The sequence below is a fragment of the Balaenoptera acutorostrata genome, chromosome X, assembly GCF_949987535.1.
Source record: "Balaenoptera acutorostrata chromosome X, mBalAcu1.1, whole genome shotgun sequence".
In the NCBI taxonomy this organism is placed as follows: domain Eukaryota; kingdom Metazoa; phylum Chordata; class Mammalia; order Artiodactyla; family Balaenopteridae; genus Balaenoptera; species Balaenoptera acutorostrata.
Genome location: NC_080085.1, coordinates 91,015,584 through 91,031,630, shown reverse-complemented (window position 1 = coordinate 91,031,630; position 16,047 = coordinate 91,015,584). Strand labels below are relative to the sequence as shown.

Sequence of the window (16,047 nt, the reverse complement as noted above, 5' to 3'; positions counted from 1 at the left end):
ACAATGATACACACATATGTACACAGATATCCAACATACATACACACAATACTGGCCTCAGACTTCAGTGTACACTAGAATTACCTGGAGAGCTTACTAATAAATGGAGATTTTGGAATCCAACTCTGTTGGTCTGGAAGATAGGAGCCAGAGGTCCTACATTCTCAAAAAGCTCCCCCACCAAGGTATTTTTATGCAGATGGTGGGCTCACACTCCTTGAAAACCAGTACAACATACATTCTTAAAATATCAGATACTGAATTATGAATACGATCCTTCCTGGTTGGTTGAGGACAAGAAAAAATAGTCAAAGACAACTGAGATTTTGAGTCCAGGGAGCTAGGAGAGGAAAGGTAACATTAACAAAAAATAAACACTGGTGTGTCACAGGAAGATTGCTTTTTAAACTGCTTTATTAATTTCATATTATGAAAAGAATAATTTTTCCTTAACTGGATGAAATTGCCCTGCTGACAGAAAGTTTTACAGAGACAAAGCAATATTCAATTAGAAACTGGTAAGTGGAAACACCAAAAGGTTTACAGAAAAAGTAAATCACAAAAACTACAAGCATGTAGAGCAGAGGCCACATTACTGACCTCAGGGAAAAATCTTAGGATTCAAGGTATAAGGCAAAACTCATAATGATTGTCAGGTTCCGGAGTTTGGTAGCGCACATGATGCCTCATTTGCTGCTTCTTAGTCTTCCTCCTGATTTCCATCATCTGCCCTGCGTGCTTTTCTACATCATCCCCCACTTCACTGTGATCAATATGCCTGCTGGGTATGGCCCATCGAAAATTAGGGACAAGTCGTCTAACACGTCCCAGCCTGACATTTCCTCCAGGCTTCTGGCCTCTACCCCCTCCCAGATCGCGTGATTCCTCTCCATGCTGCAAAGGGGCCTGGTCCACCCCTTCGTTTTCCTGTTGGGTATTTTCCATGTTGAGATTTTTTACTGCTTGTTCCTCTTTGGACGCCATTGCTCCTACGAGACAAAAGAGAGAAGGGACTATTTTCTGGGTGGACTGATCAGCACCGAGGACAGAGGCCCTACTAAGCACCTCTCAAGACTTCCAGCCCCGGATGTAAAGGCTCTTCAAATTTTCGTTTTCCCACCTGAGAGGCTCCCTACGCCCTCTAGGGGGCCCCCAGTCCAAGCTCTCCCCCCTCCCTCGCCCAAAACCCACCATTTTCCCTGCCTATCCATGCCCACGTCTCTGCAGGCACCAAAATGGAGGACGGGGTAGGGGGGAGCATTTGGGGGGGTCTTAGGGCTATCCACACGTTCCCCCCACCTGCCCACTGTCCCCCGCACCGACCTGGGCCTATCCTCGCGGTCTCCTGCTCCTCCCGATTCTTGCTGCAAGTGCGCCGCCGCGACACTTCCACTCGCAGACCTGCAGAGAGTAAGGGTGGGGGAAGGGGGGCTGCTGCATCCGGACGCTCGGCCCCTTCTCGGCCCCGCATCTCCCACCCCCGGCCACCCCCACCCAGCGTCCCCCGCTCCCATCCTCAGCCGCCCCCGCGCCGACCACCATTTTCCACCCCGAGAAGAAGGGGGGCGGGGCGGGGGAGTCGGAAAACCTCGCTGTGTTGCGAGAAGCAGGCCGTCGCCTCAGGGCCGCGCGGCCCGCCCCCAGAGAAGGCCTACCGTTTTCTGTGGCCAAACGCCAGGCCGCAGGGGGCATGGGGGCTGCGGTCTCTGCCCCGGGGCAACCGGACCCCCAGGGAGGGGTCCGCAGGCCGTGTCCGCTCGCCAACGCCACCTCTGCAGACCCCCCTCCGGGTTCCTTACCTGCTGCCCCCGCGCCTCGTACTCTTGGGGGCCGCCCCCGGCTCGCACTCCCGCAGGGACCGAGAAGGCAGCGAGCAACAGCTTGGTCTACCACTAGAGCGGGGTGAGCGCCAGTCGGCGCTGGCCGTTCACGTGGGGCCTCCGTCACCGCGGGACGCTACGCCCTTGCCACGCCCTCTCCTGCCCCACGGGGTCGCGCAGAGCCGGCCGTGCGCACCTCCCCCTGTCCCCCGTGTCACTTGTCCAGGCACCGGCCTGGGCCCCGAAGCTCTCCTTTCTTTGTGTGTTCCTGGGCCTTTCTCTAACGGCCGTGGAAGGGCAGTATCTTCCCAGGGGGCCACTGGCCATTCCCACTGCTCTTCTGGGGACTTGCCTTTGCCCTCCTCTGCTCCCAGGATACACCCCTCCACCTGCCAGGATTCAGGCGTAACATTTTAGGGTGTGCAAAACCCCTCTGTACTGAAGATAAATCGCACTTTAATGCAATATTCTAAAAAAACAAAATTAATGCAAGAATATCTATGATGAGCAAGGTACCTCAAACACCCCACCCCCAAACTGTTGTCCTCCTTGTTACCAATGCCCACCGTTTTCTCGTTTTCTCTATACACAAATGCATGGTGGGGGCAACAGGAAATGAATCAAGGAGATGGAATTGTTTCTAATTATTCTTAACACTTTATTGTTTTGTTCCTATTTTTGATTAAAAATTCCTTCTATTTATAGTTTACATTATCTTTTGTTATGGAAAAATTTCAAACATGCAACAATAGAATAGTATAATGAAAGGCAATGTACTCATCACCCAGTGTACATAACAACTGGAAGTGTACTGGAACAACTCATGGTCGATCTTATTTCATCTATATCCTTACCCACTTCCCACCCTTAGAGATTATTTTTGAAGCAAATCCCAGATATAATATCACTTTGTGCATAAGTATTTCAAAGTGCACATCTACAAGGACTCTTTTTTACTGACAATCATAATACCATTATCACACCTAACAATTAATCATCCATTAGTACCATTTTATGTCCAATCCGTGTTCAAGTTCCCAATTCTGTTATAGTTATTTTTAACAGTTTGCCTGGACCAGGGTCCAAATAAAACCTGATGCCTACTGCTGCTTTCAGGATACTCTCTTTGTCTTTGGTTTTGAGAATTTGACTGTAATGTGTCTTGGTGAGTGTATCCTGCTTTAAATTTGTTGAGCTTCTTGGATGTGTGTATTTGTGACTGTCCTTGAATTTTAAAAGTTTTACCTATCATTTCTTCAAATAATCTTTCTTCTTTCTCTCTTTCTCCTTTTTCTTTTTGCTCCTCAGACTGGGTAATTTCAATAGACTTATCTTAAAGTTCCCTGATTCTTTCTGCTGACTGTCTACATCTGATGTTGAACCTTGCTACTGAATTTTTCATTTCAGCTACTGTACTTTTCAGCTCCAGAATTTCTATTGGTTTTTTTTAATATAATTTCTTCCTGTTTATTGATATCCCCTATTTGGCGAAACATCATTCACCTGGTTTATTTTAGCTCTTTTTCCTTTACCATTTTGCTCATATTAAAGGCAGTTGATTTAAAGTCTTTTTTTAATATATATAAATTTATTTATTTTATTTTTGGCTGCGTTGGGTCTTCGTTGCTGCGCACGGGCTTTCTCTAGTTGGGGCAAGCAGGGGCTACTCTTGATTGAGGTGTGCAGGCTTCTCATTGCGGTGGCTTCTCTTGTGGCGGAGCACGGGCTCTAGGCACGTGGGCCTCAGTAGTTGTGGCGTGCAGGGTCAGTAGTTGTGGCTCGTGGGCTCTAGAGTACAGGCTCAGTAGTTGTGGTGCACAGGCTTAGTTGCTCCGCGGCATGTGGGATCTTCCCGGACCAGGGCTCAAACCCGTGTCCCCTGCACTGGCAGGCGGATTCTTAACCACTGCACCACCAGGGAAGCCCTGATTTACAGTTTTGAGAGACAGTTTCTATTAATTTTTTTCCTGTGAATAAGCTGTACTTTATTTGCTTGCCTCATAATTTTTTGTTATTGAAACTGGACATTTTGAATATTACTATGTGGTGCCTCTGGGAATCATATTCTTCCCTCTCCCCAAGATTTGTTGTTGCTGGCTGTTGTGGTTTGTGGTTGATTGTTTGTTTAGTGATTTTTTAAAACTATTTTTGTAAAGTCTGTATTCTTTATCATGTGTGTCCATTAAAGTCTGTTGCCTAAGCTTAGTGGTCAGCTGATGTTTTGACAGTTACTTTAAATACCTGGAGTCAATAAAAGTTAAAGAAGAAGAAAAAAGAAGAAACACTCTCCCAGTCTTTGCAGATTGGTCCTTGCTGGGGAACTCATTCAGTCTTAGCCAGGCCATTTACAACTCTGCATTAGTTTTCACTTCCTACTTGCCTGAGTCTGAAGGACAGCTAGAGGTGAAAGCTTTGGGTCTCCTCAGGCTTGTAAAGCACATGCCCACCTTTCCCTTTCATGCCATGTTCTCTCCTTTGGCAGCCATCTCATCTATACTTATATCTTCAATTGCTGTCCATCCACATATGATTCCTGCATTTCCCTCTCTAGCTCAGTCTCTGATCTAAATATCTTGCTGCATTCTTAACATTCCCACTTGGGTATACAAAGGTACTGAGAAATCAGGATGGCCCATCATGTTCCCTCCAGAAAGGATCCATTACGTGTTGCTCATCCCAGTTAATATCACTACCTGTCACACAGATAATCAGGTGAAACATCTGAGAATCACACTAACACTTCCCTCTATACCCCCAACCCAACTCTCAAATCTTTCATGAGTTCACCTGTTTGTTCATTCATGCATGTATTCACTCATCTAGTAGAAAGAGGAATATTGCTGGCTCAAGGGAAAATGGGGATAATCACACAATCAGAGTCCTGGAGTAGGTGATCCATTGCAAGGAGAAGGGCTACCATAGGAAGATTTGTCACTGCAGGGAAAGTAGGGAGCATAGGTGCTGAGGCAGATAAATTGGTATGTTTGGTGCTGGGGGACATATAGACAATCTCTTCTGTGATAGCATTTATTTTTCCAAAGAAGCAAGAAGCCAAAAGAGCAGTTGAGAATGTTGAGGTGTGAGAGAGTGTTGAAGGTTTGTGCACAGAATAGATGTTGTGCCCCAGTGGTCTCAGATATTGAAAAAGTATACTGACTATGGAAATGTGGTAAAATTGCCTGCTAGGCCTGAGTTTTTTTCCCATATCTTACAATAGCTTTCTTTCTGCTTTGTCTCTCACAACTCTCCCCACTTTTCCCACCAGGCTCCCACACTGGTTTTTGTCTTTTTCTGGAACAAGTCATACTCACTCCCACTTCAGAGTGTGCTGTTCCTTAGGCTAATATCAAAGGTTCTTCACACACTCAGCTCTTTCTTATCATCCAAGTCTCAGCTGAAAAGTCACGTCCATAGCATGGCTTTCTCTAGTGACAAAGTATGGCACAGCTCCAGGGATCATCATGTACGGTGTAGTCAAAGTAAGTGATGGTCTTTGAAGTTGTCAAACTGGGTGGCCCTGGAAATCCTTGACTGCCTTCTCCATAAATGTTATTTTTGATCCCATTTCTCTTTTTTATTTTCTTCATGGCATTCTTCACCCATTGAAATTACATTAGTTATTTTTTATTTTATGAGTATCCAAAAGAGAATGTAAACCCCATAAGGGGAAGGGCCTTTCCTGTCTTAAGGACTCAGTAAACAAGTGCTGCATGTCTCAATTGTTATCTACCAGATACACCAAAACAGAAACATAATTAAAGTTGAATGGCAAAACCAATTGACATTGGAATCAGAGATCACAGTATGCAAAATATTTAAAGAAATCTTGGACATTTGCTATCCAGCAGTTCTCAAACTATAGTGAACATCAGAATCTACCAGAGAAATTGTTCAAAATACAGATTCCTGAGCCTCAAACTCCAGGGAAAGGTCTAGGGTAAGGTCTTAAAAGTTGCAATTTTAACAAGAGCCCAGCTGATTCTTATAAAAGTGGCCTGTGCTTCATGCTTAGACCAACAAATACCTTTTAAAATGCTGTTTTCCTCATTCTCAGACATAAATCGTAGCAATATTTTCTTAGGTCAGTCTCCCAAGGCAAAAGAAATAGAAGCAAAAATAAACAAATGGGACCTAATCAAACATAAACTTTTGCACAGCAAAGCAAACCATAAACAAAACCAAAAGACAACCTACAGACTGGGAGAAAATATTTGCAAATGATGCAACCAACAAGGGATTAATTTCCAAAATATGCTAACAGCTCATACAACTCCATATCAAAACAAACAGCCGAATCAAAAAATGGGTAGAAGACCTAAATAGACATTTCTCTAAAGAAGACATACAGATGGCCAACAGGCACATGAAAAGATGCTCAATATTGCTAATCATTAGAGAAATGCAAATCAAAACTACAACGAGGTATCACCTCACACTGGTTAGAATGGCCATAATCAAAAAGTCTACAAATAATAAATGCTGGAGAGGGTGTGGAGAAAAGGGAACCCTCCTACACTGTTGGTAGGAATGTAAATTGGTGCAGCCACTATGGAGAACAGTATGGAGGTTTCTTAAAAAACTAAAAATAGAGTTATCATATGATCCAGCAATCCCACTCCTGGATATATATCCAGAAAAGACAAAAACTCTAATTCAAAAAGATACATGCACCCGAATGTTCATAGCAGCACTATTTACAATAGTCAAGACATGGAAGCAACCTAAATGTCCATCAACAGATGAATGGATAAAGAAGATGTGATATATATATATATACACATATATGTATATATATGTGTATATATATATATAATGGAATATTACTCAGCCATAAAATGAATGAAATAATGCCATTTGCAGCAACATGGATGGACCTAGAGATTATCATACTAAGTGAAGTAAGTCAGACAGAGAAAGACATATATTGTATGATATCACTTACATGTGGAATCTAAAAAATAGTACAAATGAACTTATTTACAAAACAGAAACAGACTCACAGGCATAGAAGACATACTTATGGTTACCAAAGGGGAAAGTGGGGGAAGAGATAAATTGGGAGTATAGGATTAACAGATGCAAACTACCATATATAAAATAGGTAAACAACAAGGGTGTACTGTATAGCACAGGGAACTATATTCAATATCTTATAATAAACTATAATGGAAAAGAATCTGAAAAAGAATATATATATATATATGTACATATATAATGGAATCACTTTGCTGTACACCTGAAACTAACACAATATTGTAAATCAACTATACTTCAATTTAAAAAATGGTGTTTTCCTAGGGGAAATTGATTCTATACCATTAGTCTGTTACCTATTATGCAGAGTTCTTTGATATCATCAGTTTCACTGCTGGTGTAATTACTGGGAAGCACAGTGTTCATCTAGGACCTCAGATTGCTTTTCCAGATGGGACCTCATTTAACTCTTGGTAAACTATCAGGGTCCACTGCACCCAATTTTTGTTTTTGAGCTTTTCTTTGAGCATTTCTAAGTACTTTTAAGGATTGCTATTTTATGTTTTCTATTCTTTCCTAGAAATCTTCCTAAGAATGAGGAGAATATTATCTCTTATTTTTAAATAGAGATAATAATAATAGAGATGGTGTGTGCATTCTACCTTGCACACACCACGTGGGACAACTGGGCCCTTTTGTAAAATTAACATATGGGATCTTATTGATCTTATTTTTTCTATATCTTGAGACATTCAGCTATTCATCGTCCTAAGAATTATTTTATTATTAGCTAATTCCCAGCTATACTAAAAAGACTAAAAAAAATTGAGATAATGCAAGAATGATGGACTAGCTTACATTAAGAATGATGCAATACTGAAACAAGTCATATCACATCACCATTTAGTTTTTTACTGCATTGTCCAAAGTATTACACTATCTTTCAAGAAGGTATAAAAGAAGTCAAAAGACTCCATCTTTGCATTTATTTAATCCAGCTTTCATTGAACACAGGTGAGATTTTTTTTTCCATTTTCTTCCCATATGATGGAAATTGAGAGAGGAATTCATTTTATGGTTATTAGACAGATCAGAAGACGAAAGTACAGTGACAGCAATATCAAACTGTGAATCTTCAAACGACAGTGTCTTAGATGAACTTTCTCAAACTCAAAAATCAACCAGTGAACAATGTACTTCTAAGGACCAAAATGATAAATGGTGTTCTCAATCAGTTTGACACTAGTCATACAATATGTTGTGACAAGAACTAGAAATGCCGTGTTTTGCTCAAAGGACATGGGGAAACTTTCTGTCATCTTTATGATATTGTATATTTATGTCCAATATTTAATCAGTAAGTTTCTAAGTAGACAACTGCTGAAATCAGGTAATTAGAAGGAAATAGATCATGTATAAGTGGAAAAAAATCATTGGCTTCATCATTCTAATTGGTGTTCATCAATCTAAAAATGAAAATGTTTTGCAACTATGGAGCAAAGACGATGGCTGTCTTCCCTTAAATGAAATTATGAGCTGTCAAAGTTTTGAAAAGTTTTGTTTTGATGATTTAAGTACAAGATGAACCAGAAGTAGTGATAAGACAGAATTTATTGGGGATATAAGTGAGATAGAAGTGAAGAATCAGTATCTACAAGATGTATATATTCCAGATTCAGGCATGAGAGTTGATGAGTAAGTTACATTCACAGGATGATGCCTATTTTGTGTATACCTATCTTCAAAGCCAGGAAAGTGAGGAATAAAATTTGGGTTTGATATGTTTAAATTCTTGTTAAATGTTCTGATTTAGTTGTCCTCTGTTATCCCTTTTTTTTCACTCCTGTAAATTATTCATAAATTGACTTAATACACAAAACATCAAATGAGTATTTTGTATCCAGAAGGTGATGATGATTTTGTCCTGGTATTCTTTTTTTTTAAAATATATTTATTTATTTGGCTGCTCCAGGTTTTAGTTGTGGCATGCAGGATCTAGTTCCCTGACCAGGGATCAAACCTGGGCCCCCTGCATTGGGAGCACAGAGTCTTAACTTCTGGACCACCAGGGAAGTCCCTTGTCCTGGTATTCTGAGTGGTAACATTCCTGAGTGGCTAGGAGAACTCAATATTTTTATCTTGTTTAATCAATGCGGCTGGTGGGAGTGACCTCTCCAAAGTGCCTTTATGATGGGAACCCCTGACTCTCATTTCAGTGTTCTACTTAGCCAAGTCAATATCACACTGTGTGCTTCCTTATCAGCTTCTGTGCCTCAAGATCAAAGTTCACAAACTTTTCTGATGTTAAATCTAGAAGTCAAAATAAGACAACTGGAGAGCTTATGAAATAGAGGGGTGGGGGAGATTTTCTTCTCCTATCCTAGACTCGACTGGAGATCCTTCAATTAAATGGAAATGATATAATGACATTCCTTTTTTAAAATTTATCTTATTTATTTATTTTTATTTTTATTTTTTTTGGCTGTGTTGGGTCTTTGTTTCTGCGCAAGGGCTTTCTCTAGTTGCAGCGAGCTGGGGCTATTCTTCATTGCGGTGTGCAGGTTTCTCATTGCAGTGGCTTCTCTTGTTGCAGAGCATGGGCTCTAGAGCGCAGGCTCAGTAGCTGTGGCAAACGGGCTTAGTTGCTCCGTGACATGTGGGATCTTCCCGGACCAGGGCTCGAACCCATATACGCTGCATTGGCAGGCGGATTCTTAACCACTGCGCCACCAGGGAAGTCCCTATAATAACATTCTTTCTCCAGGACTCCATCAGGCAGCCAATTCTAACATAACAAATTGGCACAGAAACTCATGTGGGCAGCTAATGAATTTGTATGCATATCCCTTTATTCTGTTACATTTTCAAGTATTCCCTCTAGTAGTCAAGCTTTTCAGTTCATGTCCAGGACACCTCTTTTAAGAAGGGAAGAGTCAAAGTGGGAAGCAAATTGGCATCTCCTGAAGTGTCCCACTAGGTGCCCAGCACTGGTGGTTTAAAAATGAGGAAGGCTGAGGGTCAGAGCAGTTAAATATCATTCCCAGGCCCCACAGTTAGTAAAAGGCTGAGGAGATCTTCTCACCAAGGGTTGTCTGACTCTAGTGACCATAGTCTCGCCACTCTCCCACTTGGACTTCTCTTTTAGATGGTAGCCTTGCAAGGATGAGGAATGATTGAGTTTATGCTTTTTTGGGTAGGAGAATCCATGCTGAGTGGTACAGGTTACCAGGGGATTTGTACTAATATTTATCTTCCTCCATTTAAAGATTTCTGATAGATACACAGGATTAGAGCTCATGTAAGAAGTCTGGAATGAAATGTGAATTGGAGCCTGCATACCTTGATCCCATTAGGTGCCTAACACATGCATGGTGGCCTTGTTCTACTTTACTCTTTCTGAGTCTCATTACTCTCTCCGCAAACTGAAGTTGCTGGACTAGGTAACTGCTAAGGTCCCTTTCTGCTCTGTTTTCATAAGGGCTAAAGATGGCCACTTAGTAGTTTCTGGATGCTGCAAAGTGAGTCAGAGCTCCTCATCAACCGCCCCATCCCTCCGTGTAGGCTGCACTTCAGCCATATCAGACTGTCTCCTGGCTGTGTACCCCAAGCACATTGGGTACACAGCCTCTTCCATGCCCTGTGCATAGCCAGGAATGTCCATATATGTATTCCACTTCCTCTCACTATCCTACGTTTCCTGTATGATTTAGCTCAAAGCCCATCTCCTTCTCTGATGATTTTGACTGGCATTGCCTGGCACACAATATTTTCTCAAGAAGGTCATGACAAAAGAATGAGGCCATTAACCAGTGAAGGTTTAATAGTCTTAATGCATAAAAAACAATAAATATCAGAAAAGGTGGTTAATTGTATCAGTAATTAGGGAAATGGAGGTGAAAACAACAGAAAGCAATATTTCAGAGTCATCAGTTGAGGAAGACTTATTTTAAAATTCTCTAAATACCAAAGTTCTGGTTTGTTTTTGGTTGTATTTTTTTGTTAGGAGTATGATGTATAAATTGAGAATTTTCACCCACTGCTGGTGGCAGTTTAAAAAGGTGCAAACATTTGGGGGAACAATTTTATAATTTCAAGTAGAGCTTATTCATATCCTAAGACTCAGACATTTCATGCTTAGGCACATAACAGCTGGAAACTCATACATACGTACATACATATATTCATAAAACGCTATACCACTTAAGGAATAGTGCAAGTATTTCGTAACAATTTTCAAGGCCACATAGCTTGGTAAGAGGCATTACAAGGATTCTAACCCTGATTTTTCTCACTCTACACTAGCACGCAGACAGTCAGTCACCTTCTAGGGCTCAGTGTCGGGTTTGTGTAAACTTATTCGATGTGAAAACTCTGCTAGAATCTTGCAGTTGTAAAGGACAGGGCCACTAAGTAGGCAGTTGTATGGACAAGTTTAGGGCTGAACAGAGAGAGGTGTGAAATGGGAGTTTGAATACAGGTTGCCAGTGCCTGGCACATAGAGGTTGCTCATAAATATGTAGTGAAAGGATGAATGAAATGTCAATTTTGGAATGATCAGCCTCTGGCAGTGATCATACATCTTTACAACCTTTTCCTAATTGTATATGAGATAGAGCCTTGTTTCATACTTCCAGTTTTAGAACCTGCTTTGTAAAAATTATTTTTTAAAATGTTTATACTTTTGACAACGTGAAATATGGACTTTGGGTGATAAAGGGTGTATAGATATAGGTTTATTGATTGTAACAAATGTAGCACTCTGAGGTGGGATATTGACAGTGGGGGGGGGATTGTGTGGGTTTGTGGGAGCAAGGGGTACATGGGAACTCTCTGTACTTTCTGCTCAATATTTCCTTGAACCTAAAACTGCTCTACAAAATAAAGCCTATTTAAACAAACAAAAATCTTTATTGCTTTGGTTTTCTTTCCTTGCTAAAAAAATATTATATGCTTGGAGAAAATTGAGAAAGTAGAGGTCTTCACCAGCTGGTGGGGAGAATTGCAACTTGAACCTCACAGTTGAGGACAACAGATTAGGTGGGGATGAGGGAGGACCAGGGGTTCCCTTAAACCCACTTGATGGACTTTTCTAGATGTGAAATGTGGCACAAGACCCTGTGCTTCCACTGCTATTACCTGTGCAGTCTCTGAGCCTCATGACAGACGGATCCTGTCTGATGAGTAAAATTTGGGATGATGCTATACATAGTTTCTAATTTGCTTCCTCCCCAGCCCCTTCACTATTAATTATGGACATATTTTCAGAAAAGTAAATCTCTCTGTACAACAAAAAACTTGCAAATAAATTTAAGACCAAATTCAAACCTCCTGTTTTAAAATGTTATTTTTATTATAGTTACATAAGTAGTAAATCTTGGATGTAAGGTAAATTCGAACAACACGGAAGTGTATATAACATCTATATTTCGCCACAACCCTGGAAATATCCATTACTGTAATTTGGTGTATGTATAATTTATATATACTGTACGTTATTTGAAGAGCTTTATAGAAAGACCTTCTTGTAGGAGAACATCCTCCACACCCAGCCACCTGAAAATACTGAATTCAGTGTTTGCACACTGTCCTGGCAATGCAGAAGAGTCAGAAAAACTAAAGGCTGAGCATTTCTTATCTTCATCAACTTTTAGACCTTGAACCCTCTATTTTCTTTACAAGGCCTTTCCTTTTCAACATTAATACGAACTGGCTTATGTTTCTCCTTCCAATGAATAGCTAAACAAATATACCAAAAATCCTTCCCTACAAATCAATATTCCTAAGCCACATCCTCCCCTCTCTCCTCTCATTTTCATAAACAAAAAACTTCTCAAAGCAGGGGGAACTATATTCACTGTCTCCACTTTCTAACCTCCCTGTCATTCCTCAACCCACCCCTGTCTATTGCCTCTCCATTCAGCTGAATCTGCTCTCAACAAGGTCACCAATGGCATCATTGTTATAAAACCCAAAGGAGTTCCTTTCAGCCCTTATCTATATAAATGAGCCCATGTTTCTGATGAAAACAATACATGCTCCTTGTTTTTGGTTGTTGTTAAAAACAAATCACAAACTTACAGAAAATTTGCTGGTATAAAACAAAGAATCCCCTGCCCCACCCCCTTCCCTGGACCATATGAGAGCAAGTTGCCAACACGATGCCCCATAGCTCCCAAATACTTTAGAGTGTATGTCTTACAGACAAGACCATTCTCCTATATAACCGGAAGACAACCATCAAAATCAGGAAATTATCATTAATAAAATTTATCACAAGCTAATCCTCAGACCCTGTTCAAGTTTTGCCAGTTGTCTTAACGATGTCCTTCATAGCAAAGAATCCAGGACAGAATCTTGTACTGTGGTGTCTCTTTAGTTTTCCACAGTCTAGCAAAGTTCCTCCGTTTTGTCTTGACTTTTATGACCTCGACATTTTTGAAGACTGTGGGCCGGTTATTTCGTACCCTTTCCTCCCTCCCTTCCCCTTCCATTGCCTGCTGCCTTGAGACTTTCAGAGCTACAGTTCTAGATCTGACCACCAGGGGAGTATCTATCAACATTGACTACATTTTACAAAGGAAAAGCCATGATTTTCTTTTTTTTCCTACTCTTATTACAGTGACTCACCAAACTGTTTGCTAATTCCTTTCTACTTTCCAGGTCTGTTTTGTGTATGACCTCTCTGGCATGTGACTGATTTGAACCAACACTTCACCTAAGAAATTATATAAATGGCAAATGGGTACATGAAAAGGTGATCAACATTATTCGTCAATATGGAAATGTAAATTAAAATTACAGTGAGATATCACTACACCCCTATGAGAAAGGCCAAAATTAAAAATGCTGACTATGCTAAGCACTGACGATATTGTGGAGGATCAAACCCTCATACACTGCTGATGGGAATGAAAAATGGTATAACCACTTCAGAACCAGTTTGGTAATTTCTTACAACATTAATCTTACATCTACCATATGCTCCAGCCATTGAACCCCTAAGTATTTACCCCACAGAAAGAAAGCATGTGTCCCTGTAAAGACTTAAACCCAAATGTTCATACCAGTTTTATTTAAAAGAGCTTCATGTTGGAAACAACCTCATATCCCTCACCAGGTTAATGGATAAAACAAACTGTGATATATCTGTATAATAGAATACTACTTAGCAATAAAAAGAAACTATCTATACAGGCAACAAATGGATAAATCTAGAAATAGGCTGAATGAAAGAAGCTAGGAAAAAAGTACATTCTATACAATTCTATTTACATAAAATCACAATGAAATTAATTAATAGTGACAGAAGTTCAGTGGTTGCCTGGGAACAGGAAAGGTCCAGGGGAGGAAGTTGGAGGCCAGAGGCAGGTGGGTGGGATATTACAAAGGGGCACGAGGAAGTTCATTATCTCCACTGTAGTGTTGGTTTCATGATGTAGACATATACAAAACCTTATTAAAGCATACACTTCAAATGTGTGCAATGTATTGTATGTCAATCATAGGTCAATAAAGCATTTAAAATATATTTTTCTAAGTCTTTGATGCAATTAAAATAACCAGGAGAACAATACCCATCAATATGCTCTTATCATATTAATAGGTCCACACCATGTCTCACCAAATTCGTCTACACCACATATTACCAAAATAGAAATCATCTTTTGCAATGAGGTATGTTGAAATATTTAGTGAAAGTTGATGCACATGTCCTTCTGAAGTACAGACTAAAAATATTATTTCTTGGAAAATAATCATAAAGATATTTTAGAATATCCGGTTATTTTAGGGGACATGGCTGAATATTATTATAATAGGGAAGCTCTAGAGTAATTATTATTTTTCAAAATACTAAATCCTCATAACTGACATTTTATACTAACACTTGGAAACTTTTTGGCATTTAAACATTTCGTTACGCAATGGATAAAAATGTGGTGAGCAGGGGAGAATCCATGGTACAATCACAGATTGCTAGGAAAAACAACGTAGCATATTTCTTTTGTTTTTTCTTTTTTTTTTTTTTAGAAACTGTTTATTTTCCGTCAACCTATTTCCGTTTTAAGAGTTTGTGGAAGAACAGTTTAAGACCACTCAGTGGTTGTTCCTACCCACTCAGTGGCCCGAGCAGTGGGAGCTGCAGACCAGTCTTCAGTGGCGGGCTGAGCACTCCAGTCTTCAGTGGGGAACTGCAGAATAGGCACAGAGGGCACCTGCACACCTTTGGACAGGTCCGCCACCTCAGGCTGAGTAGCAGTGAACTCAGGAGCTGGAGCGGTCCATTCACCCTGAAGTTCCTCCTTGGCCACAGCCTTCTCAGCTGCCGCCTGCTCTTCCTTTTCAATCTCTTCAGGATCTCTGTAGAAGTAGAGATCAGGCATGACCTCCCATGGGTGTTCACGGGAGATGGTGCCACGCATGTGCAGAACTTCCCGGGCGACCATCCACCACATCAGACCCACTGAGTGAGCTCCCTTGTTGTTGCATGGGATGGCAGCGTCCACATAATGCAGAGGAGAGTCTGTGTTACACGGAGCAGTGGTAGGCAGGTTAGCTTAAGAGGCCCCTGTGAGAGGCTGGTGGTCAGCCCTGGGATCAGTAACCACTAGAAGTCTTGGCTCCCGGAACGCTGCCTGGATCTGGTTAGTGAAGGTTCCAGGAGTGAAGCGGCCAGCAATAGGAGTGGCTCCAGTGGCAGCAGCAAACTTCAGCCCAGCTCGCTGGCCAGTATTCCTGGAGGATATGACACTGACATCAGCTGGGTTTTCAATGGCAACAATGGCACGAGCTGCCAACAGAAGCTTCTCCCAGGTTCCCTTCAGATTTATGATGTAGACACCATCACTGTTCCTGTTGTAGATGTACTGTTCCATTTGGAAGTCAAGGTTGGTGCCACCTAAGTGGGTTTCTGCTGCAAGGAATTTGAGAACATCCTTCTCCTTCATTTGCAGGACATCAAGGGCTCCGGACATTGTGAAAGTTTCCCTTTAAGTTACAATGGGAATACAGAACAACGTCGTATGGACCCCTGTCTGGCTGGCGCGGAAAAGGCAATTGCATATTTCAATACCCATCTGAGACATACATGGGAATCACTGACTATTATTTACACAGTTAGAAAATATATATGTAAACTTATTGCAAATGCATATTAAACATCAAGTAGCTCCCTCAAGCTATAGAATTCATTGCTTTTGCACAAATAAGGCATTTCTAAGATGGGCCTCAGGACTACTACAAAGCAAGTAGCTGC

At 41.1% G+C, this 16,047-nt stretch overlaps 1 protein-coding gene and 1 pseudogene across 1 annotated transcript; both read right to left on the bottom strand.

Annotated features, from left to right (window-relative positions):
- Positions 1–396: 396 nt before the first annotated feature.
- On the bottom strand, positions 397–1,939 carry BEX4 (brain expressed X-linked 4). The gene is made up of 3 exons (XM_057538443.1): positions 1,800–1,939; positions 1,324–1,401; positions 397–989 (listed from the first exon to the last, which is right to left on the bottom strand). The coding sequence occupies exon 3, from the start codon at positions 982–984 to the stop codon at positions 622–624; it is 363 nt and encodes a 120-aa protein (XP_057394426.1). The 5' UTR covers positions 985–989; positions 1,324–1,401; positions 1,800–1,939; the 3' UTR covers positions 397–621.
- A 12,939-nt stretch (positions 1,940–14,878) lies between these two features.
- On the bottom strand, positions 14,879–15,766 carry LOC102997441 (40S ribosomal protein SA-like; annotated as a pseudogene).
- Positions 15,767–16,047: the final 281 nt, after the last annotated feature.

What these genes read in the sequence shown, in the direction of transcription:
- BEX4 (XM_057538443.1), bottom strand. Translation starts at nt 984, where the DNA reads ATGGCGTCCAAAGAGGAACAAGCAGTAAAAAATCTCAACATGGAAAAT.